Below are 24,841 nucleotides of genomic sequence, written 5' to 3'. Positions count from 1 at the left end.
AATTTACCTTGGTTACAACATAAGTGGACATCTACTGAAAAACATTTTACACACATTCTGATGTGTTCCTGTTTGAGGAAAGGCTACAATATTTTATGAAAATGTTCATAATCATTTTCTTAAGTTTAAGAAAGAAAAAAGTCTTATTCCGATTTAAGATGTGTCACGTTTCTCCTCGCGCCAGTCTTTTGACCCCGTCAAGCATACTGAGCATAGAAATACATTTCAAAGAGCGCCCCCCCCCCGCGCCATAACAGAACGGGGAACCTGTTCTAGTTGCCACAGATCTATGTCCTTTGCTCGCTCTCTCTCTCTCTCCCTCTCTCTCTCTCTCTCTTTCTCTCTCTCTCTCTCTCTCTCTCTTTCTCTCTCTCTCTCGCTCAACCTGTCATGTGATGACACCAGCTGCTTCTCTCTCTCTCACTCTCTCTCGCTCTCGCTCAACCTGTCATGTGACACACACTGCTTCTCTCTCTCTCTCTCTCTCCCTCCCTCCCTCTCTCTCTTTCTCTCTCTCCTCTCTCTTTCTCTTTCTCTCTCTCTCTCTCTCTCTCTCTCTCTCGCTCAACCTGTCATGTGACACCAGCTGCTTCTCTCTCTCTCTCTCTCTCTCTCTCTCTCTCTCTCTCTCAACCTGTCATGTGACGCCAGCTGCTTACTTCCGGTACTGAATGACAAAAAAAAAAAAAAAAAAAGAAAAGTTGGAGGAAAATCTCGAGAAAAGTTTGGCCGCTTCCCAAAGTAAAGTTCAGTGACAGACTCCACGCCGACAAACACGACTCTTGAGTGGCCCTTCGGCGGCAAAAGTGGAAGTTTATTTTTTATTTATTTATTTTTTTGTGTACGCGTGTGCGTGTTGAGGGGACAACGCTTGGAAGATGTCGACGACAGCTCTGTACAACGACCAAGGTGGAGGAGCGGAGGCTGCGGTGGAGGCTGGCCAGGAGAGCGCCGCCGGGGCCGCCTTCGGACTATTCAGCGCTGACTTTAAAAAGTGAGGCAACTTTATTCCTAGTTTTGTTTCATTTCTACTTTGACGAATGCTAACCAAGCCACGTTGACGTGTTTTCGGCGGAGGCTAACTGCGCTAGCTAGCTACAATGATGGCCATTGACAGTTAGCCGCTAAAGTTGGGTCAAAATGTCAGAATTAGCCAACCCCCGTTTCTCGCGGGGGCTACGGTCTGTTTCCGCCCGCGATAGGAGAAAATCGTCAATATAGAGAGCATGGAACGATGTTCTTTTTTAAAAGTTATAGTGAACCCCCTTGAACGCATTAAATACGTTTTGAAGTACTACTTCAGGGTTCCCATGGATCCTTAAAAAAACTGAAAAGGCAAATGGCTCTTTTAGTGTAAAAGGTTGCCGATCCCTGTGCTAAACATTTCGGGTGTCATCTCAGCCAGTTTCCAGCAGAGGGCAATGGTGTGTTCCATACATTCTCACAGTCCACCTCACAGCTTTTGAGATCTGCTTGTGTTTAGCAGGCAGTGAGGAATGTCACACTATGTGGCTTACGTTGGCTGCCTCATGCTCAGGTGTACATGTCACATTTTCACATGGCAAACACTAAAAGAAATCAAAACATCTTTATGTTTTTGGGAAATCTGAAACACCGTGAAAACTCTTGTTGTGGGTGATTTTTTTTTTGGAGCTCTCTGAAATGCAAAGCATAATATTTGTTGGTTTTTCGGCTATCTGAAATACGAAGAAAAAAACGTACTTGCTATTTGTGGTCCAAAACAACAGATCCTGTTTTGCATGTTTTTGGATGTGTCTAATACTTAGAAAATTAATTTTCGGCTTTAATTTTTCAGAAACTGCAAGAACTTTTTGTGTATCAGAGCTAATTTTGTGTGCGTGAGTGTGTGTGTGTGTGTTTTTGGGAGGGAGATTTACGAAACACCGAGTGCAGATTTGGTATGTTTTTGGCATATCAATGAGGAAATTGTTTTGAGATGTTTCCCGCAAATGACGAAGAGTTAAAACATTTTGTTGTGGCTTCTTGGTATTATAACTGAAATGCGAAGAGATTTAAAAAAAAAAAAAAAAAGTTTTTCCAGATATCTAAAATGTAAAAACAAATAATCGTTGATGTTTTTTGCTTATCTGAAACTTAAGAGTGACCCCAGTGAGATGTTTATGGCCACAAAACATTGATTCAGGAGGCAAAGTCAAGGAGGTCACATGCTCCCTGCTGTTTCCTGACATTCTTTTTGTTATCCGCGACGCCAAACAAAAGCGAGTTGACAAAAAAAGCAGCCGAGCCTCCAGAGTAGATAAACTGGGGAATGAGCATAGTGACGGCAGGTGACTAGGGGTGGATTGTTCCGGAAAGACACGCGGTCTGTGCCAGAAGAATGACATGCTGTTGGCGAGCTGACTCGGTCTTGTGACATGATTTGGCGAAGACGGCGAGCGGCGAGTGCGCAAACAAAGCCGGCCAGCCAACCGCCCCAGAGAGCAACGGACACGGAAGCGGGGAGGAGAGCGTCCGACCATGGACGCGGGCTTGTTGACCTTCCGCTCGGAGGCGGCCGTGGCTGTCAGGTCGGCCATGGTGTCGGCCGAACACCTGCAGCTGTCCTGGAAGGCCGAGCTGAGCCAGGAAGAACGTGCCCTGACGCTCTCGGCCTACAGGTCTCCTGGAGATGGGTACGACGCCCCGGATGATATCCCAGGCCACGCCTTGTCTCGCGTTGAATGTTCATCTTTCGTGTTCGGTAGACCGACAACAAGACTGTGCCGCACCCCCTCTGCTGTTTCTGCGCTTTTTGTTTGTCGAAAGCAATAAGGAGAAAAATTGTGGGTTTTTGGATTGCTGTGTTATCAAGGCATTATTTGGGGGGGAAGAATGAAAAAACCCAGAAAAATGATTTTTGACATTTTGTCAAGTTAAAAATCATTCAAACTATGGAAAACTTGACAAAATTGGAATGTTTAACAGGGAACTAAAAGACACAGACAAATGGGTTTTTTTTTTCAATATTTGTCAGCCATCCAAAACCCTAAGAAATGAAAACTGAGACATTACAATAAGTGGGTTTTTTGTGTTTTTTTCATATTGCTGAATTGCGAAGAAAATCATTTCAATGCTCTTCAGATTGCTGAAACGCGCCTGAAAGAGTTGTTTTAATGTTTAAGATATATGAAATGGTTTTAAATGTTTGGTTGATTGTGGAATTTTCGGGGTTCAGTATTTGGACATCGTGTCGGGAATGTTGAGCACAACAGACGTCTGTGTACTGGGTCACAATACTGCCGCAGTGTTAGCGTTGGCTCATGAGCTGCTCCAGCAAGTGAGTGATTCATGCCACTTTTTTTTTTTTTTTTGTGCTTGCTTTTCTCTTTCCCAAGTTGGCCTGTTGACACACTTGTGGACCTTTCACACGCGACTGGAAAGTCCTTGACAAGCGAAAGAGCCGTCGTGCAAGCCGGCTGCTTATCACGCATCGTCTTGTTTTGTGCCCTTCAGGAATGAAGACCTGAAAGAAATGCTGGAGAGCAACAAGGAGTCGCTCAAACTGGAGGCCATGAAGAGGGTTGTCGGGGTAAGTGCGCAGCGTCCCTGCAATACAAATGGCAAGCACTTGACGCAAAAAGGTGTCGAAACCATCGCATTTTAGTCGAGGGACTCACAGGGAAGGCGAAACGAGTTGTAAAACGTTGTCCGGTTGTCGTGGCCTGGAATAGCGGTTCACGGGGTCATGCCATGCACCGCATGTGTGCAGCGGTAGTCTTGCCTCCAAGTTGTAGCAAAGTGGTCTGCAGGAAAGCAGACCGTGGCAAGTAGTCGAATGGTTCTAGGATGCAAAAGCGGCTCACATGCAAGACAGATGTGAAGTGAAGCAGTAATAATGATTCAAAGATTGCCACGTGCTATACACATGTAAAGCAGAAGTCAGGAACTGTGTTGGTACCGCTGCATTTTCGTGAAGTGGAAATGGCCGGAACGCCTAAATCAAGTGTGCGGTGTGGACTCCAGTGCAATGATTCTGGCTTGGAAGTGCAGTACATGGCTGGCTGACAGATGGGAAACCTGGACAGGAATAAAAGCGACTCTCAGGATTTTGAGCTTTCCATACAGCTAAACTTGACAAGGCGACTGTTTTCTCCACAGCTGATCGCCAAAGGAAAAAACGCGTCGGAGCTGTTTCCCGCCGTGGTGAAGAACGTGGCGAGTAAGAACATCGAGGTATGGCCGGTTGTGACCTTGAACGAGAGTCCATTTTCATGCCCGAACCAAATGACCGAGAACCACCCCCCATCTCACAAAAAAAAGAGTGCCTTCTTCAGAAAGTAGGCTGCTGCTTCTGTTGCCTTGCGCTTGACCTCCACCTTCACCTTGAGTCGGTCCAGTAGGCAACGTGATCATTATTGGTCCTGCGGCAGCACCCTCAGCATTTTCAGTTCAGGACATGAATTTGGTTTTTCTTCCCAAATTGGATTTTGTTTGTGTCGTTTGCCAGTTGAAGAAGCTGGTTTACGTGTACTTGGTGAGATACGCAGAAGAGCAGCAGGACCTCGCCTTGCTCTCCATCAGCACCTTCCAGCGAGCCCTCAAGGTAATTATGTTCAGTGTTTGCTCTTTCTGTAACACTCTAAAGCCCCGAGGGCCTAAAGCGCCCGGCTCAACATCTCCCCAAAACCGAAGGGGCGACTATAGAATCACCTTCTTGAACCTGAGCTTCTCCCAGAAATTCAACATCTTCAAAATAATTGATTATCTCAGCCTCTGCAGCAGATACAGAAACATAATTCCAAAAGAATTTGAGATCTTAGACATGTGGCTTTCACACAGGCCCGAGTTTATTATTTACTGTTTCAATCGAATATGTAAAAATAAAGTGTCAGAGCAGGAGAAGCACCATTTTTAATTAAAAAAAAAAAGTGGTATTTACCATCCTCTGTTCTGTTACAAAGACGTCAATATCATCATTGTCTACAAACATCTATCTTAACCATATATCGCTTTCGACTGGTTCAAAGTCCACAAGCGCATCGTCTTTTTCACTGCCTTCACTTACGTCGGAGCTCTCGCGATCGACTGCGGTCCGCCATTTACTGCTGACAAAATTCTGCGAGATCCTCACAGCGGTCACGACGCCATCATGTGTCTATTCTGATGCATTTAATTGGCTAAGAGACCGAGAATTGGATTAAAAAAAGAAAATGACGTGAGTAGTGTTGCACGGGATACTGGCACCAGTACCGTACCCCGATTTTTCTGCGTAAAAAAATGGCTCGATACCATTTCTTTTTTTTTTTTTAATACCGGTATTAAAAAAAAAAAAAAAAAAAGCACACGCAGCTCACCAACTCTGTCTTACAGGGCAAGTATACATCCGCGCATAGCCGCAAGTGGCACGCATCCTGTGTGTGAAGATGGCCTCAAAGCATTGAAGTAGTGGCAGCACGTTTGCTCGCTGCACTTTGGCTCCCCGTTAAAAACCGTGTCGCGCCAAGTAGAACTTTTTTGCTTACACGACCGACAGTCACGGCAAGCCGACCAACATGACAAAAAAAGACCGTCTATAATGCTTGTTTTAAAACTACCGTGGCTCGAGGTGGGAACACGTCCAATCTGGCCGAGCACCTCGCTGACCGGCGTCCAGTTTGCTGATTTTTAGATTTTTGTTGAGGTACCATTTCAGGATGGGCATTGAAGTATTTTATGCAGATATCGTATCAAAGTTTCAAGGTATAATCCTAACATCACTGCTAATTTCTGTAGCATTTGTCAGTATATGCTAGCAGAGCTACCTTCGGCAAAAGGATACAGTTTGATGGAACGTTTTGATGTTACATGAAACGCACATCTTTGGCAACAGGACCCAAACCAGCTGATCCGGGCCAGTGCGCTGAGGGTTTTGTCCAGCATCCGCGTCCCCATCATCGTCCCCATCATGATGCTGGCCATCAAGGAGGCGGCGGCCGACCTGTCGCCTTACGTCAGGAAGACTTCTGCCCACGCTATCCAGAAGCTTTACAGGTAACTGCACATTCAAGCTGTACATGAGATCATATCGTTGATGTTGGGCGCATATTCTCAATCCTCGCATTTTAAAAGCAGTGTCATCTGTCTGTGCAGAACTTGAGTTTGTGGCTTTGTGGCTCCCTTCTGTACCGAAATGTGACAAAGATCCTTATTGACCAAAACGGGATCACTCAAACATATCCAAATTAACAATTTTCACTGGTTATTTGTTTGTTTAAAAAAAAAAATTTAAAAAGGCTTTAAATCTTGCGGGAGTGTAATGCTGTACGCCTCCCGCAGAGTGATGGATAAGGTGGAGTTTAAGGCTAGGTTCACACCACTGGCAAATGCGACCCGAATCAGACCTGTATCTGATTTTTATAACGGTCTGAACAGCTCAATTCAGATTTTTTTTTTTTTTTTTCAAATCCGACCTGGGTCGCTTTAATGTGTGGCGAATTTTTATTTTTTTAGTCACTTTACCTTTTAATGCGCAAAGAGAATCATTTTAAAAGTCATTTTTGGCGCTAAGGGCACCAAATATAACCACCAGATATGTGCGATATAGCGGGCTTTTCTGTGATAGAGAAGTACATACTGAAAAAAATAAACATTTTGGGAGCACTTAACTATGTTGGTCTCTGTGTTTTTATTTTCTCACCTTTTCCACTTCTTGCCCGTCCTCAGCCTCGATCCCGAGCAGAAGGAGCATCTGATCGAAGTGATCGAGAAGCTCCTGAAGGACAAAAGCACGGTGAGTGCGGACCACCGGAGGGCGCCCCAGTCAAGCGTTTGGCCCGCCCCTTTTGTATCCCCAGCAGCCCCTGTGCTGCCACAGTTCTTCCGGCAATGCCACACGCTTTGTTAGCGGCCACTTAAATTTGCACGCCCTCACTTGCTCCTGCTTGAGCCTTCGTTGAGCCTTACGCTCATGTCAACCCTTTTGAAATTCATCACGCTCTGACTTCTTAGACGAAAAACGTTTATTGTAGCAGGTCTCAATGAATGAATGAATGAATGAATGCTTCCCGGTAAATTGTTTGCTCCGCAACACTTATGCAGTGTCGTGATTTTGTATTCATAGCATACACTTGTGATGATACAAACAAATAAAGCGACTTAGGCCAACTGCCGGTGTGGGGCGGCCAGCCGGGGAGCAGATGTATAGCATATTTAGCCGCGGCCCGCTAACGAAGACAGATGACTTCTCTGCACACACGTGAGGCTTGGGATTGAGGGGGGAAGCGCCATCATCGCACAAGTGCTAGCCGCTGCTGATTGATGGCGAAACCCCCTCGTGAATATTTAATAGACGTCACAAGTGCGTTTTTATGCCTGCGTATGGTTTTAGAAGTCTCACGAGATGATGAGACTGTCGACTTGGCAAAGAGTTTTTTGCCGTTTGTTTTTGTGGAAATGCAACATGCCAATAATTCACCACCATGTAGTATAGTGAATGTTCGAGACCCACGCAAGAAAATTGGCAATATAGAGAGACCACGGAGAAATCTTTAACACAATGTAAAATGTTTTCAAACACTTCCAAACTTACTAAAACACAATTTTCAAAGTATTATTTGGCACCCGTTCTCGCTTCTGCGCGCGCACATTTCTCAAGATGGAATCAAACTGTGCTTGCGTCAAGCCATTTGTTACTCCCAGATGAGGTTTATTGTGAAAATAACACAAAAAACAAAAGAGTTTACTGTTAAACATTGTATATTAACACAACAATGCCGAACCAAACCATATTTCGTCTCAAAAAAGGCTGGTCGCTTACTACCACCAAAAAATTCCAAATGCCATAGACAAGCTACTGTGAGTTAGCGTTGATGTTACGGTGATTCTAAACCTGACACAAAAAACAGATGAGAATTAAAATGTGTATATTTAAACACCAAAATGCTCCATCCAGTCACACACGCAAAGTCCGCCACCTTAATGCTAACGTATAATGTTAAATGCCTTGGACCGGCCAACATAGGTTAGCGTTGATATTACAGTATTTATAGACTCTGACACAGCTGATCCTTTCACGCTCGTGGAACAACAACACATACAAACAGAGCATGCAATAATACTCACACTCAAATATTCTTGGTGCTGTGTGGGAATGATGATTACCGGAGTTTAGTTGGGCACTTTCTCTGCTTCTTTCGTCTTGCTTTTACTTATGCTGCATCTCTTCCTGTCAAGATCAGGGTTGCACGGCGTGTTGTGGCACAATTTCAAATTGGGAAAAAAAATCCCACAAACGCTGTAAAGGATTCTAACCTAACCTATTAGAGGATAGGTTGATAGATTTGTTTCTATCAGTAGTACCTGGAGACGGTCATAATTTTAAATAGCCCGACCATCCACCGTTTCCCCATCGCTTTTTATTGTTTTTGCGGTTTGTTTTCTTGTTAAGAAGTTCAAGCTCCATATTCTCCTGATGACGTCATTTATAAAAACAACAAAAGAAGAACAAGCGATTAGCACTTTGGGGGTGGTGAGGAATGCCATCAGGTGAACGCCAGGAAACATGGAGTCGCTCTTGCCTCCTGACATTTACCTTTACAAATGTGCCTGCTTGTCTAAATGGCTGTGACACACATTGGCAGGGGGGTGCGGGTGGGGGCGGGTGGCTGTTAGAAAGACAAAATGAAACGGCGTGATGACAGTGGCGACGGCGGAGTTTGTGCAGCTGTTTTAGCGTGATGGATCTATTATGTCGCCATTACAAGATAAATGATGGATCCTTCCCCGCGTTCCCCTTCCCAGCTTGTCGCCAAATTGAAACCAGAGCAATAAAGGGGGGCGGGGGGTTCTCCTATGATTAGGTTCTAGGTGGGACGGCCATTAATTTAAGAAGGAGGGGCAGATCGTCCAACAGCCACTATGCACCATCCATCAAAAAAAAAAAAAAAGTGCAGTGTTGTCTCTGGGATGATGACCGAGCACTCCCCGCCTTCCTGTCGGCTTAATTAGAATTCATCGCAAAGCAGATTCAAGGAAGCACTACTGGCCCCTGATAATTTTGTAGGAAATGCATTATTATTAAAAGAAGCATCGGATTAGTGTGATTTTTCAATTACCGACTTGTCAGAGCGTGGTAGCTGATGGCAAGGATGCGCCTCAACCATGCGGACTGTTCTCATGCTGTGGGCAGTTTACCTTGGAGGTTGAAAGTTGGGATGGAGCTCACCATCACGCCAAGCCAGATGCAGTTCACACCGTTAACCCGCGATTTACACACCGTATAAAAAAAATAAAAAAAAGTTTTTTATCCAACAAGTTTAGCTTAGCTTTATGAAAGTCTGTTGAATTGTCTCCCTAAAAATGAAATTAGTACTTCAAATGTCTCTGAATTCATAATATATTCAGGAAAAACAATTGATTACTCAGCATTACTGTATCTACAACATCAGACAAAAATAATGACTGACTATCCCCAAAAAATTGCAAAGAATCGGCGAATTTTTGCCGATCTTATCTTTGTAGTTGTAAGCATCACGGGGGCCCAAAATTAAGCTTTTTTTTTTTTTTTAGTTAATCAGATGACTAATTGGTTTTCCGGATATGTATCTGCCAAAGCTCAGAATCTGAATCGATCTCCAAATATCCATATCAGTCGGCTCGAGTAAAATACCAGCGAAAACGATTGCTTAAAAATCTGTGCTATAGTGGGGATTGACTCCCCGTTACACTTCCCAGTTTGCCCCATCTAGAAATACCAACTGTACTTCCCATAAACTGACATTGAAGGGAACGTCTGTGTTTAGTTTAGTTGCTAACCAAAATTGCCCTTCTACAGTCTTGCTGATGAATTCAAGTGATCAACTTCAAGTTCTGATTGAATGTTTCGAAGTGTTATGGACGTCTTGTAGTATAGACGTCATGTTGTTTTATATTATTCTTAAAAACAACACTAAAACAACAAAGGCACCCACCATCTGGAGAAAACTATTACAGAAACGAGGTAGATTTTCAAATGGAGCCAACCAAACTGAATTATAGAGTTGTTCTGCTTCTTGGGGAATTGCACAGAAAATTGCTTTGATTTGTAGGGAAGCTGTAATTGATGGATTTTCTTCTCACACTTGTGAATTTAAACTTTTAAGCGCTGACATTTTCCCCATAACGATCCGCTGGCTGAAATCAAAATTGAAAATCATTTTATTTTACTTTTATTTATTTGGGGGCGGTGGGGGAGCCTTCCCCGAGCGTTGCTGGCGTAATGAGGGCAGACTTGTTAACCATTTTTTTCTTTCCCCCCTGAGCGCCTCGACACACCACTTTGTTGATTTTGTTTAATTGTGGGCCTTTTTTATATTTATTTATTTATTTATTTATTTTTTTTGTTCTTGGTGCTGGCCAGCTCGTGGCGGGCAGCGTGGTGATGGCTTTCGAGGAGGTGTGCCCGGATCGCATCGACCTGATCCACAAGAACTACCGCAAGCTATGTAACCTGCTGGTGGACGTGGAGGAGTGGGGCCAAGTGGTCATCATCTCCATGCTGACGCGCTACGCCCGCACGCAGTTCACCAGCCCCTGGAAGGAGGTGACTGGCTCCACGCCGTCTGCACCATTACGTTTTAAGGCCCTGATACACCAAAACGACGTTCACCAACAGTGACAGACGCTTCCCCCCTGTGGCGTCTGGCCGGCTGTCGGCACATCACGCTGGCAAAGCACACCGCAACGACACACAGCGACGCTGACCATTAAAGTACCTTCTGTGCATACGAGAGACGTAATACCCTTCCGTACCATCGGCTGCGGTAGTCGCTATTTCTCATTGTTAGAAAAATCCAACCCGAAAGCTGTTGGCCGGGGGTGGATTATAACAACGTAAACGATGCATTGAGCTATATGCTTCGCTCACGCGAAGTATACCCTCACGTTCTTGACACGGTATTGTGAAATACTTACATTGTCAACTCAGCTGTGTTTTTCGGGAAGTGCAACAAAACCAACAATAGATTGTCTTCTTTTAGGCAAAGTGCCACGTCAGGAGTTTTTATTCATTTTGGGGAATTGCAACATCACGTTTGTCTTTTTGGAAAAGTGCAGCACTTCATCAAAGGATAGTCATTAGTCTTTTGTGAAACTGCAATATCAAGACTTTCTTCTTTTTTGGAAGGTGAAAAAAAAAAAAAAGAGAGTTGGGAAAGGGTTGACAAGTTTGACATAGTGCCATAAGCGCTCCGCTAGCCATGACGTTCGTTAGCCAGAGACTGAGCTGCACAGTATGTTTATGAAATTAGCGTGTTAATGAACCAAGTGTGGATAATCTCAGAAATGTAATGTCATTCTTTAAACTCATTCTGAAATTTGTCAGGAACGACGTATTTCTATAAGAAGTGCCTTTGTGTGTTTGACTTGCCATGACTCTCAGGGCGCCGTGATTGTGGAAAACGACGACAAGACCTTCTACGACTCGGACTCGGAGGAGAAAAAAGACCCGGCGGAAGGAAAACGGTACATGATGGACCCGGACCACAGGCTGCTGCTCCGCAACACCAAGCCGCTGCTGCAGAGCCGCAACACGGCAGTGAGTTGGCACCCGTTTTTTTTCTTCAAGCCGTTTCTTTGGTGCTCCCGGTTGACGTGTTCCGCAAAATGGAAACAAATGAACTCTGTTTTTGCACACCAACATTTTTAACTAAAGCCTATTATTTTGTCTCAAACGAAAGGCTGATAGCTTATTGCTCGCATGCCATAAATTGGCTAACAGAAATTAGCACAGATGTTAACAGTAAAAAAATATATATTAACCTTCAACCAACTGCTACTATAACACACGGAATAGCAACACATACAAACATACTGTGAAACATTACTCATATGTAGATTCTTCTGTCTGCATTGTGTGAAAAACATAAAAATGATTGTTGAAAAAAAAAAAGTGTGCTGCGTACAATCAACCTGTGACAATAGCAATTTAAGAAAAAGTCAGCCCACACAAATCGTGCTTCCAAATCACATAGACGCATTGTGCACAAAGACACATTTCTCAGCAATGATGTATTCTTGGCTGCCATTTTGTCTAAACACAAAGGTACATGGACAAACTGGTAGCTGTCACAAGATGGCCGCACACCTCGAGAGCGTTTCTCCATCACGCGGCAGCCTCAAGGTCTCCGCGCCGCTTCCCAATGATTAAAAATGGGACGCACACTGCAGGTTTTTTCCTTTTTCTTCCCCGACGGCAGCGGAAACGTGTCAACGTTCTCCATCTTCGTTACTGCCTTTACACGCATACACGCAGGATCGACACGTGTCCCGTTTGAAGCTGACTGAAAAAAAAATAGTCGTTTGCTCAACCCCAACACCAAATAATCAAGCACTGCAATCCTGCTCACTTAGTATCAACACTTGTTTCAATGCAGTTCTCGTTTAGTTGCATCAGCTTTCATTTACCTTGTCATGTGATCCGAATCACTTTTGGGGGTGTGAAGGGATGCAAGAAAGCTTTTCTTTTTAGGAAAGTGCAATATCAGTAGTTTCTTCTTTTGGGGGTTGTGCTTACATCAGTGTTTTTTCTTTTTCGGATTGCAACATCAACACTTGTCTTTTTGGGAAGCTGCAGTTTGTCTTTTTTTTAGGAAAATGAAATGAGAGTGTCTCCTTTCTTAGGAAAGTATAACAAGCAAGCAGTGACAGCTTGCCTTCTTTTTGGTAAAGTGTAGCATCAGTAGTTTTCTTTTTGGGAAAGTTCAACCTCATGTTTGTCTTCTTTTAGGGAATGGCATTGCCATTACCAGACAAAAACACACAGCAGTGAAAGCGGCATGTGACTAAGCGTTTGCTGTGCTTTTGAGGTGGTGATGGCGGTGGCTCAGCTTTACTGGCACCTGGCGCCCAAACAGGAAGTCAACGTGGTGACCAAGTCTCTGGTGCGCTTACTGAGGAGCCACAGGTAAACATTTAAGCGTAACCTCTCCTCCCCGGACCGCCGGCCGCTGACTGCTGCTGTCTTGTCTTGTGCCGCAGAGAGGTGCAGTACGTGGTCCTCCAGAACATTGCCACCATGTCCATTCAGAGGAAGGTAAGTGCCATTCAAACGCACAACGCCTCAATCGTTGTTATTTCTGATTTTTCAATCCAAACAGGGGATGTTTGAGCCCTTCATGAAGAGCTTCTACGTCCGATCCACAGACACCACGCACATCAAAACACTGAAAGTATGATGCGCATTGGCATTATTTATTTTACCCAGTGACTGTCTTTCCATCACACAAATGTTGTTTGCAGCTGGAGATCCTGACCAACCTGGCGAATGAGGCCAACATCTCCACCATCCTGAGAGAATTCCAGGTTTGACTTCTCTGAGACGAGTTTGGGCGTGCGGCCGGCCTTGACTTTGGTTGTCTCGCCAGACGTACGTCAAGAGCCAGGACAAAGCTTTTGCGGCGGCCACCATCCAGGCCATCGGAAGGTGCGCCACCAACATCGCCGAGGTGACCGACACATGCCTCAACGGTCTGGTGCTGCTGCTGTCCAACTGGGATGGTAAAGTGGCCACTCCTCTTCTTCTTCTCATTATCCTCCTCGTTCCTACTCTTGTTCTTGTTTGACAGTTTAAGTAGCGACCTCCAAATGTTTCTGATGCATGCGGCGTCATACTGCAATTGCAGTTAATAGTGACAAAGGTGAGGAGTGGGGAAGAATTTAGCAATTCTCTTTCCATTATCGATATTGCTTATCGATCCTATTCTTTATCGATTCTCATTGGGTGAGAATATGTCATAACGCAAACTAGTTTGTTTGCTTTACCCCTTTAAAATGGTCAACTTTGGACCAAAGTTAATATGTGATAGCTTACCAAAACATATAACAAATATAACAAACTAAAATTGAAAAGCCATTTTTGCAAATTAAATACAAAAACTATTTAAAAAAAAAAAAGTAAACTCACTGAAGGTATATAAAACTAACTATAATTGTAGTGAAAATGTCCTGTGTTTTTATCTTTGTCAATTAATCACACATGAGCTTTCGGGATTCATTTGAAATCTATTTGGTTCAGTATTGCTGTGTGCTCAGTTGTTTGAAAATTGGAGTTTACTACATTACATAATACTTGGTGACCTTTTGTAATCATTCGTATGACAAATACACCATACATTAAAAATATATATACTAAGAGCTCAAATAAACTGAAGCATTTTCAAAGTAATAAAAACTAACCAACCTGCTCCAAAACCGAATAAAAACTGAATTGAAAAAAACAAAAGTCAAAGCGGAAATAAAAAACTATCACGAAAAATGCCAAACTATTATAATCCTGCGTCGGACAGAAGATGCAATTTATCCAGTGTGCACTCATAATCTAATGTATCCGTCCTTTCCATTCCTTCTGTTTACCTCACTTGGGTTGCACTTGTACTGGAGCCTATCACGGCTGAGAACAACAGTGCTTTAAGCGCCCTGACCAGCGGCCCAGGCCTGTTCAAAGCAGGGCCCAAACTCACCCCCCCAACTTCTCGTCTTGCTACCCGCTCTCCCCTCCGCTGGAAGGAATTACCCGCAACCGGTTCTAAAAAAAATGTGCTCTTAATTTCCATCCCTAGAAATACTGTAACTTTCTCAATTTAGTGCAACGCTGGTCAAGTCATCAAGGTTTGATGATGCGAGCCAGAGGCGGCCGCCTCCAAATTGTTTACACAGGAGAAATCGCGTTGTCATATTGCCCGTGGCGGTGTGTGCAGAGGGCGTGGTGGCCGAGAGCGTGGTGGTCATCCGGAAGTTGCTGCTGACCCAGCCCACCCAGCACAGCGAGATCATCAAGCACATGGCCAAACTGTTTGACAAAATCACAGTAAGATTCCACGCGGATGGGATTATTTAGACCACAAACGGACGTGCTGCTCACTCCTCCCGGCTGGCTCCCGCAGGTGCCCATGGCTCGGGCCAGCATCCTGTGGCTCATGGGCGAATACTGCGAGCGCGTGCCCAAGATTGCGCCCGACGTGCTGCGCAAGATCGCCAAGACGTTCACAGCAGAGGAGGACATCGTCAAACTGCAGGCCGTCAACCTGGCGGCTAAGCTCTACCTCACCAACTCCAAGCAGGTACCAGGATGCCGAGCGCAGTGCAAAGGAAGAATGCGTGCCGTGATTTTTGCCATATCTCCTCCAGACCAAGCTTCTGACCCAGTACATCCTCAACCTTGGCAAGTACGACCAGAACTACGACATCCGGGATCGCACCCGCTTTATACGGCAGCTGATCGTGCCCGGCGACAAGAGCGGCGCCCTCAACAAGTACGCCCGCCGCATCCTTTTGGCTCCTAAGCCCGCCCCTGTGCTCCAGTCGGCCTTCAAAGGTACTTTGCACTTCACCAGCTCTGCATGAATAGTGCTAGCCGCCCAATTTTGCAATGTTTTTGTATGTTTTCCTTCCACTGCCGTTTTTCAGATCGAGATCGTTTCCAACTGGGCACGCTCTCTCACAGCCTCAACAGCAAAGCCGCCGGATACCAGGAGCTTTCGAACTGGCCCGCGGTGGCGCCCGACCAGTCCGTGAGAAACGTGGAGGTCATTGAGCCAGTAAGTTAGTGGTCCATCTGCAAAAAAAAACACAAAAAAAACTAAAACTTGATTATTTCTTTTTTTTTTTCTTTCATGCAGGAAACTCACTTTCTTCCCATTGAAATAACCTTTATGGATAAAATTCTAAATAAAATCATTGGATGAACATTTCATTTTATTTTATATTCAAATTCTAACAAATATTTCAAGTTATTAATTTGTAAAAATTAGTTGAGTATAGTAAAACTGTTTTCTCTATTATATATTTTAGTATATTAAAAGATATTGAACGTACATTAATAAAGACAAGCTAATGAGAAAAAAATGTTTTTGTATTTGTTTGCTGTGTTAAATTTAAATTCTTTTATGAAAATGAGGGGTGTCAAATTAGTGCATTAATTGCGATCAATTAATTACAGTCACAGTTAAAGCGTTATTTTTTTTAATTGCATGAATCAAATTTTTTATCTCTAATTTTACTGTTTCTGTATAATGATGAGATCTATTTTTATGCGTGAGGCGTGTGCATGAGTTGTTGGGGTGTAAAAAAAACAATGGTAATGTCACACCCTGAAGTGGACACTGATTGGCTGTCATTGTGTTTGGCATAACCTGATAGGCTCCTATTGTAGGTGGTAGAGCAAGTTCGGGAGCAGAGAGAAGATGTAAAAATGGAGGAGCATGTGAGAGTTGTTGGTCCAATGAATGGTAAATGTAAAAAACGCCCTGACGGCACTATTGATCAAGACAGAGTGATATGCCTTCTTTGTAAGGAGGACTTTGCTTACCATGAGAAGTAGTTCAAGCCAACCACATAAATTCAAAGTAACCAGTCGCGACTAAAATCACGGTTAATGATAGCTAAAAAGACGCTAATGTAGCAAGCCATTGCAAAGCTCTTGGCCAAACTAAACTAGAGAACAGCCCGAGTGAAACTTCAACCAGGGACTTGGCTGATAAATGTGGAAAACAGTTCCCCATGGTTGCAAATGACGTATGGCTAATTGGGTCATTGAAAAAAAAGATATCCACCATGAATACAGGTTTTTTTGTTTTTGTTGTTGTTTTTTTGTTTCTATTTATAGCCTTTACGTTGTATGTATGTAAAATAAGCATTTTTTAGTTTAGTTTTTATATGGGTTATGCTCGGGTATATGTTGCGTATGTATTTATGTACAACCAACCTTCGTATTAATAGAATATGATTTCCAATACTTTATAGTGAACAAGGGGTGAGACTCGACACGTTTTTTTTACTTCTTCCTACTCCCCTTGAATATATAAACTATACTGAATTAAGATAAGTACTGATCCTTTATTTTGATTTAGTTTTTTGTTGTTGTTTTCTTTGGCTTTCATGTTGTGTTTATATGTTCAATAAATCAATCAATCAATCAGATACATGCATACCGACAATGGGGGGGCTTGTGGGTTTTTCTCAGCAATTTTTATGTGAGATTAAAAAAAGATTAATTAGATCAATTAATTACAGATCATAATTAATTTTCTAATTTTTTTAATCTTTTGACAGCCCTAATAAAAATACACAATTTGAAATAAAACAGGGACAATGTCCTCTTGCCTCATTTTTTAATTTTTGTTTTTGCAGTACATGACAACCCGCTGACCCAGTCTATCCGTGAATAATGAAGATCTGTGAATAATTGACACCCCTTGTAATTGCCATGAAGAAAAATATTTTTTTAATTGCAAATTTGTTAAATAAACAAACAAATGAATGCAAATAGACGTTGCTGGGGAGAGGGAAGTCTGGGTTTCCCTACCGAAGCTCGGATAAGCGGCAGATAATGGATGGATGAATGCAAATAAGTGGGGTTTTCCACAAATAATGGGGCAAAGGTTCCCCTCAAAAAAATGAGGGATTAGGTGAAATCCCAAATTGTGACTATGCAGGCTTACATGAAACCTGTCTTCCTGGATGATTTCTTCTGCAACCCGACTTGGTGTCAAATGAACGGGGCCTGGATTACTCGATACGGCCAAAATATTTTTCAATGTTAAGAATATTGAATTTTCAATGGGATAAAATGTGCTTCGTTCTGCGATGTTCAGGTGAACGAGTGGGCGCCGCTTGTCGGGAAGGCCAAGCCGCCCCAATCGGATGACAAATTCTACTCGGATGAGGACGCAGACAAAAAGGACGATGCGTCTGACAGCAGCGATGAGGGCAGTAGCAGCAGCAGCAGCAGTGGTAGTAGCAGCAGCAGCAGCAGCAGCAGCAATGAAGGTTCGTGTCACAACTCTGTTATCCCATTAAAGCCTATCGCGCCTGGCTCAACAGCTCCCCAAAACCGTCGCTCGTCTTTGGAATTACCCTTGAAAACCTAAAGTTTTCACAGAAATTCAACACCTACAAAATAATCAATATCTCAGCTACTGTAGCAGATGTAAACATCATTCCAAAAGAATTTGAGACCTTAGAAATGTGGCTTTCACACAGGCCCGAGTTTATTCATCTTTACTGTTTCAATCGAAGCTGTAAAAATAGTGTCAGTGCAAGAGAAGCACTCTTTTTAATTGTGAAAAATCGGGTGGTAATTACATCCTCTATTCTGTTACAAAGTCGATATTGTAATTGTCTACAAACATACAGTATATCTTAACCATATATCATGTTCGACTGGTTGTACTGTCCACAAGCACGTCCTCTATATCACTGCCGTTACTCATTTCAGCACTCCCGCGATCGACTGCGTCCGCCATATGACTCGAAAGAATTCCAGAACATCCTCCGCGGGCTCACGACTTTGTCACGTGTATATTCTGATGCATTTCATTGGTTAAGAGACCCAGAATTGGATTTAAAAAAAGAAAATGACATCTACGCTCTAGCAGTAGAAACGCGGTAATGCACTCCCGGCCTTAATGGGTTAAGTACAATACGAATGGATGTGGTCTACACTCTTCTTGTATGTTCAGAACTAGTCTTCAAAATTTGGGACATGGCGCAAATGATGTCGTGATATTGCTGGGAAACATTGATTGCCGCAATATTCTGCTTGATGTGCACAGAGTCCGGGAGCATCAGTGCCGAAGACGACGAGAGCAGCGATGAGTCCGATAAGAGCTCCGCCGACTCCGGGAAAAGTTCTGGCGCATCCGAAAAGAGCGCTCACGAATTGCAACAGAAGAAGACGACGATGAAGAAAAAGGCCAAGAAAGCTCAGGCCAAGAAACGCCAGCAAAACACAGCTGACAGGTACGCAAAAAGCCCAAGTGGGGGCAAGAAAGAAGCCCTGATGTTCTTTTGCTTCCTCTTCGCCTTCAGAATCAAACAACAAACATGAAGGGGACATTCACAATTGCTCAATAAGCTGCAGTAGTTTCAATCTTTTTTTTGCAAAGGATAAAGAATATATGCCTGTGAGTATTGCTATATTAGCTGCCTCTGTGTGTCGCTGCACTGTTTGTGTTCATATATCTGCAGGATTACTATCGTAACATTTATGCTAATTTCATAAGACAGTTTATGGCCTTTTGTAGTGTGTTAGCATTAAGATAGTGGGCGTGCGTAAGACAAAGTCAGCTGCTTGTTGTGAAGTTCACTGTCAGTTGAGGATCACTGTAAAAATATCTGCTAGTCTGTATAAACATGGACACGGAATGAGGGTAGGAAGGTGACCTGACTGACACACTTACAAATTTTTGCTTTTAATAGAATGGTGAGGGAGCGTTGTTGTTTTACAAAATCAGATTTTTTTTTAATTTTTATTTTTTTTTCCCAGAGTGCGAATGATAAACCGTGATTGAGTGGGTGTCCCCCGTATGTCTGCCATTGACCCAGAATGGGGGTAGGAAGACCTTTTGGCAACTTCACGGCTTATTTGGTCATAACTGAAGCGCCTTAACACTGTCCATCAAAAAACGCCCCCACCCACAGGAGTCCCATTAAGGAGCTAATCAAGCAGAATAGTCCTCCACCAGTGTGAGCAACGTTTACAGGGCTAATGGCTAATGACTTGTGATTGGTTGCTGAGCAGCCCGGTGTTAGCAAAACGTGCTATTTGACTGATTATTGCGCTCTTTTCAAATTCACATCCTTCACACACAGTGGCAGCCAATGCCCGCGCTCCGCCTGACCTCGTTCTTGCCATTTGCCAGCACAATTAGCGCCGCTGCCACACGCACGCAGTAATTAGCGCCGCTCCCCTCCCCTGAGCGCTTCCACAACAAACGTGGCATAATGCCCTCATTACGGCCCAGTCGTTCCAGGCCCAGCCTCATCAAGCCCGCCGTGATTTATATGACTTTTTCCTGTTCGCCGCAGATGAAATCTGTAGGCCAAATGAATACTGGCTTTTCATCATGGCCCAAGTTAGAGAGCCGGTTAGCGTCACAATTCCCCTCATTAATTTAACAGCCTAAAGTAGCGGGCGGGAGCAGCGGAGTAAACACCCATTATCAGGACAAATTGGAGAGACACGGAGCCAACCAACGAAACTGACGGCGGTGGAGAAATGTAACATTAAATTAGCTTGGCAAACGCATTGATCGGTTTGTTTTTCTGACCTACTTTGGATTTTGCCAGCCACGAATTCCCATTTAGTTTATTGCCTGGAGGGACTATGTTGCCAACCCACTCAGAATTGGTGAAAATCCTCAGCGTACTGTACAGTGGTGCCTTGAGATACGAGCAGCCCACCGTTTGTTTTTTGCTTTGACTTGGGCGCAATCATTTTAGATACAAGCGCTGTATGGTGGCAGTGAATTCAATTCAACGCACTTCACAACAAGCAACAGTTTGGCAGATAGTGAACAATTCCGGGGGGCGGTTGGTTCATGCTGTTTATAGGTACTCGCGGAGGAAGTTTACTGTCAAACTCCACATCAAACAAAAATAAATGTTTTTTTCAAACAATTTAAGTCTGTGTAGCTTAATGGCAACAAAGGATGCAAACACCACGGATGGACAAACAAGCGAGTGGTGTTTTGGCAACACATAGAATATAATACTCGCAAGCATTTCTTCTTTATCCTCTGTGAAGAATGACAGTAATTGCTGTAGTATAACACGCACTCAACAGCTATGGGGGGAAAAATGATCAGAACACTTGGTTTTTGGGGGGTTTATTTTTTTGCGAGGCTGGAATGGATATATGGCATCTGCACTCATTAAATTTTTAATTGGTTTTACTTCTCCAAACAGGTTTGACAATTGTTAGATGCCTTAAGATGGCGTCAGTCTGGAAAGATTAGGAATACGTGAAGTTAAAGTGACCCTAATTTACGGTGACGTCAAACGCAACATGTTCTTTGACGTTCTTCTTTTCACTTTAAGCGACTCTGATAAAAGTAGTGACGAACCCATGCCGGAAGGTAGCAGCTCGTCGTCCGAAAGCTCCTCGTCAGAGTCCGACTCGGACTCTGTTTCAGCCGCAAAGCAACAGAGGAAGAACAACGTCAGGTCCAAACCCGAGGTAGCGCTTCATAGGTGTGCTTCTTGGCATGCAACTAATTTTTACTCTAACTTGGCCAACTTGAGTTTATTCGCTCTGTTGTAGGTGGAAAACACGCCCAAGAAGGAAGTGTCCTTGCTGGATCTCGACGACTGTGAGTTCACTCTAGTCTACAAGCTTTTTTAAAATGTATGTATTTATTTGTTTGTTTTTAAATAAACTTCAGCGGTTGATAGAAGCCTGAAGATCAAGTCAAAGATGCCCCAAGTCAAATCTACGGTTCCAGCTAGGGGTGTAACAATTTATGGAAAATCGATTTAAAATTAAAAAAAAAAAAAAAATCTAATCGAAAATCGGGAACTGCAAATCGAATCGAATCTGGGCTTGAGTGAAACGTTACATCGCTAGCTTCAGCGCTTCATTATCGTTAGAATGATAGTTTTGCTCCAAGCCGTTTGTATTCGGTTTTGGAATGGAAATAACCAAAAGGAGAAACTGAGCTAGTCTGCTAGTATAGGGTAGATCAATACTAGTACCCCAAAATGTGTGATTTCCTCGGAAATGTGGTCGTGTTGTGTAACTGTTTATCATATGGTTTTGTTTGTCAGTTTTCCCAGCGCCTACAAACACAACCGAGTCCTCGGTGCTCTCCTCCAGTTTGCTGTCCGACCTGGAAGGACTTTCGCTCTCTGGCGTCTCCGCCGCCAACACGCCGGTGAGGAAGTGTGTATTTGCGTATTTGTATTTGTGTTGGTTTGGTTCCTTTGTGTGGGAGTGTTTGATTGTGTACTTGAGTGTGTGTTTATTCGTGTTTTTTTTCCTGCCCATGTGCGTTTTTGTGTTTACGTATGTGATCATGTGCTGGTGCGTGTGGTCGTGTTTGTGTCCGTGTTTTTGTGCACGTGTGTGGGATTGTGTGCACTCTTTGTTTGTGTGTGTGTTTTTGTGCAGGCACGCTGTGTGTTTCGTTCACGTACGTGTGTGCACACGTGCATGTATGTGCATGCGTCTGCTGAGTGAATGAATGCGTGCGCGTGTGTGTTGGCGCATTATAAAAAAGTGTCAGGCAACACTTCCTCCATCAAGGTGTGCTGAGAGTCTGTTGTTGGTGGCTGAGGCGGTGAAATGAGCTTCTCCTTCCCGGCGGAACGTTTGTGCTCCTGACGCCGACGTATTGACCTTTTCTGACGCCTTCTATTTATGGCCCGTCAGGATGCCTGCCTCCCTCCCTCCTGTCTCGCCTGCACCCTTGAACTCTATTTCGCTTGGCGGGCCTTCCTCCCGCACTCCACGCCGTCCATTGCCTTCCATCTCTCTGTTGCGTTTCCCCCCCACGTGTCCTCCTTGTGTATATCAGACGGTCGACCTTTCCCGCCGTCTCTCGGCCGCCGTGTGTACTTTGTATCCCGTCTCCTGGTCCCACGAGGGAGGAAAATGTCCAGATCATTCTTCCTTTTTCCCCCGCCGTCAGCTGTGTATTTTCCACCTCAGAGCCTTCCTCCAACCCAGGCTTTCCCAACCTGTGGTGAGCCAAGGCACATACATACGTGTGTATGTATATGTATATCATCGCTGTCCTGTGAAAAACACTTATCTCCAATTTTGGAAACTTTTTTAATTTTCACTTTAATGCGGAAACGTGATTCATGTAAAAATAAGAAAATGACGAAAAAAAGGAAAATAAGTGTTTTTCACATGACAGCGACGATGTATTATGTATGTGTATATGTATATATGTGCACGTTTATGTAAATGTGGAAATATACAACTTAAGTTCCTGGTGAATTGCTATTTATTCCCCATTAATTCCCATGGAAAGTTCCCTTTCGAGGCATCATTTTGACATTTTTTTTAAAAATTCTCTGCATTTGAGTGTTGACAAAATAATCTGAAGTTTAACGAAACGGCAAGTACACTTGTGCCGAACACGGCATTGTTGTCTTTGCCGGTCATACGTAAAGACGAAGTATATACACTTTAACGACGTGGGCGTGTTTGGCTCAGCTCACCGGGTGACTCTCGGCCCTCTGACTTTCCGTGCCCGCCCGCCACTCGGCATGATTGACAGCCGCTCTCGGACTGCCGAGCAGATGAAGGCCGGCCAATAGAAATGCAGATGACAACGGCTGATTTAGAGCCAATTCTCTGCATAAATACATGATGTGCGCGGCGGGGTAAATAAGTTCACCTTCTTATATGCACACACACACACACACACACACACAGTCTGGCCCCGGTGTCATTTCTATTTCTGATCAATCTGCCCACGAAGGCGGCGAGCGAGTCTCAGCTGACTGCTCGGGCCCTTTTAGAGAATTACTGCATGGTTATCAAAGGCATTTAGATTAACCCCGGTCACTGTCTCTGACCCGCACCGCTCTCCCCCACTCCTTCGCATTCCCCGGCTCCCCTCCGATAACATTTGGACATTTGGATCTCTCACCGACGCCTTCTTTAATCCCAGGCGTAGCCGCCGACCTCTTCCGCCACTGATCTTGATCGTGTTTCATTCAAAATTAGCCGGCCCGGGCGGTTACTGGGGAGGAAATTGAACTGTCAGTGGCATTTGACCCCATCACGCCCAGAAGAGGGCCATCATAATTTGTTCATTTGGTGTCCATCATGCCGCCCTGCCCCCCACCGCCCGGAACGGGTGCCCCGGTGCCCCCGGTCCTCCTGCTGACTTGTAATTAGACGTGAACTCGGTGAGCAAACCTCTCGCCGCCACTCTAACGCTGCCAGATTGACTCTCACCAAGGATGGAAAAAAACGGGAAATAGCTTGTGGGCCGACGTTGAGAAATGTTTGCGTCCCCCATCATTTCTTTTTCAACTCTTTTCATTCACGATAAACATACAGTGGTGCCTTGGGATTTGTGCTGGCGAGGTTAGTCGATTAGTCACCATCAAAATCGGCGAGAATTAATTTAATAATTGACATGGCGATTATGGAAGCTTTCTTTTCCTTTCAAAACTGTCTCGCCTCCCACTGTCCCGTTTTCCATCTAAATGGAAGACGAGATGCAACTGCAGCTTAGTTTATGAAAAAAGCACGGACTGAAGGAAGTATTTTAAACTCACAGCCGGCCGCTCACTTGCGTCACTCAATTAGCTGCGAACAAACGACTATATGAGAAGAATTGATGGATCAAAAGAATTTTCTACTTCCATGTTGTTTTACATTCCAACAAGCCATCAAATTAGTTACATCTGCTGCTCAACTAACCAATGTGCAAAAAGGTAGGTCATGGTCTTGGGCGCTAACTAACAAGTATTATCCAAATGTTTATGAGAAGGATGGCTCAAAGAATTGTTTTACTTCCTTATTATGTGGCTTTAATAAGAACTAATATATAATAATAAGAAGGGACCCTATTGATGTGTTAACAGTCCACCAAGCCACGGTTGCGGTTGACCGCTAACTCACTCTGTTAGCTTGGCCGCTAGCTAACGGTTAATATCCAATAATGTACAAATATATTGTTAACTCTCCCACTAACATACAGGGTGATTGGAAAGTAGCTCATTCTTTTAAAACACAAATGTATTTTGTTTTTGCGTTTCAATGTAGGAGAATTGAAGTAATGTCGTGTTGTGTGATGACTTCCGAGAGGATTGTTGGTCCATTCATTCTTTGTAATGCCGTGAATACTGAAAGATGGCTCACCATGATGGTCAGCTACCAGTGCTTGTGAGACACCCGATTTAGAAGAAATTTTGAAATGGGCAGCTACTTGAATGACAGTATCTTGTTTTTCTATACATGCACATCCGTGCGTCACATGGACTGGGCAGCGTTTGTGCAGTGGCATCCATCAAATAGTTTGATATGACTCAATGAAGGCCATACTGTGTTCCTTGGCGTTAACCGTCTATTAGCACTGTGTGCCGCTGGCGGTCGTGGTAATTAATGGGGTACGAGTAGCTCATT

General features: G+C 43.9%; 1 protein-coding gene across 1 annotated transcript in view; it reads left to right on the top strand.

The window, feature by feature from the left end:
- The first annotated feature begins 622 nt into the window (after nucleotides 1-622).
- Nucleotides 623-24,841, top strand: part of ap3b1a (adaptor related protein complex 3 subunit beta 1a) — a 38,547-nt gene continuing 14,328 nt past the window's right edge. The window contains exons 1-22 of the mRNA XM_086053378.1: nucleotides 623-994; nucleotides 3,475-3,550; nucleotides 4,120-4,194; nucleotides 4,469-4,564; nucleotides 5,831-5,991; nucleotides 6,664-6,730; nucleotides 10,337-10,519; nucleotides 11,357-11,512; nucleotides 12,783-12,880; nucleotides 12,955-13,009; nucleotides 13,074-13,145; nucleotides 13,216-13,278; nucleotides 13,341-13,473; nucleotides 14,673-14,782; nucleotides 14,859-15,035; nucleotides 15,103-15,289; nucleotides 15,382-15,512; nucleotides 17,568-17,742; nucleotides 18,528-18,714; nucleotides 20,794-20,932; nucleotides 21,017-21,065; nucleotides 21,520-21,626. Of these exons, the coding sequence (XP_085909504.1) occupies nucleotides 879-994; nucleotides 3,475-3,550; nucleotides 4,120-4,194; nucleotides 4,469-4,564; nucleotides 5,831-5,991; nucleotides 6,664-6,730; nucleotides 10,337-10,519; nucleotides 11,357-11,512; nucleotides 12,783-12,880; nucleotides 12,955-13,009; nucleotides 13,074-13,145; nucleotides 13,216-13,278; nucleotides 13,341-13,473; nucleotides 14,673-14,782; nucleotides 14,859-15,035; nucleotides 15,103-15,289; nucleotides 15,382-15,512; nucleotides 17,568-17,742; nucleotides 18,528-18,714; nucleotides 20,794-20,932; nucleotides 21,017-21,065; nucleotides 21,520-21,626 (2,613 nt within the window). The 5' untranslated portion in view covers nucleotides 623-878. The remainder of the gene's footprint in view (nucleotides 995-3,474; nucleotides 3,551-4,119; nucleotides 4,195-4,468; nucleotides 4,565-5,830; nucleotides 5,992-6,663; nucleotides 6,731-10,336; nucleotides 10,520-11,356; nucleotides 11,513-12,782; nucleotides 12,881-12,954; nucleotides 13,010-13,073; nucleotides 13,146-13,215; nucleotides 13,279-13,340; nucleotides 13,474-14,672; nucleotides 14,783-14,858; nucleotides 15,036-15,102; nucleotides 15,290-15,381; nucleotides 15,513-17,567; nucleotides 17,743-18,527; nucleotides 18,715-20,793; nucleotides 20,933-21,016; nucleotides 21,066-21,519; nucleotides 21,627-24,841) is intronic.

Source organism: Filicampus tigris, chromosome 15 (assembly GCF_054856515.1).
Source record: "Filicampus tigris isolate MCC_2025a chromosome 15, RoL_Ftig_1.0, whole genome shotgun sequence".
Taxonomy (NCBI): Eukaryota; Metazoa; Chordata; class Actinopteri; order Syngnathiformes; family Syngnathidae; genus Filicampus; species Filicampus tigris.
Note: the sequence above shows the minus strand (reverse complement) of the source record. Positions and strands in the feature narration are given on the sequence as shown.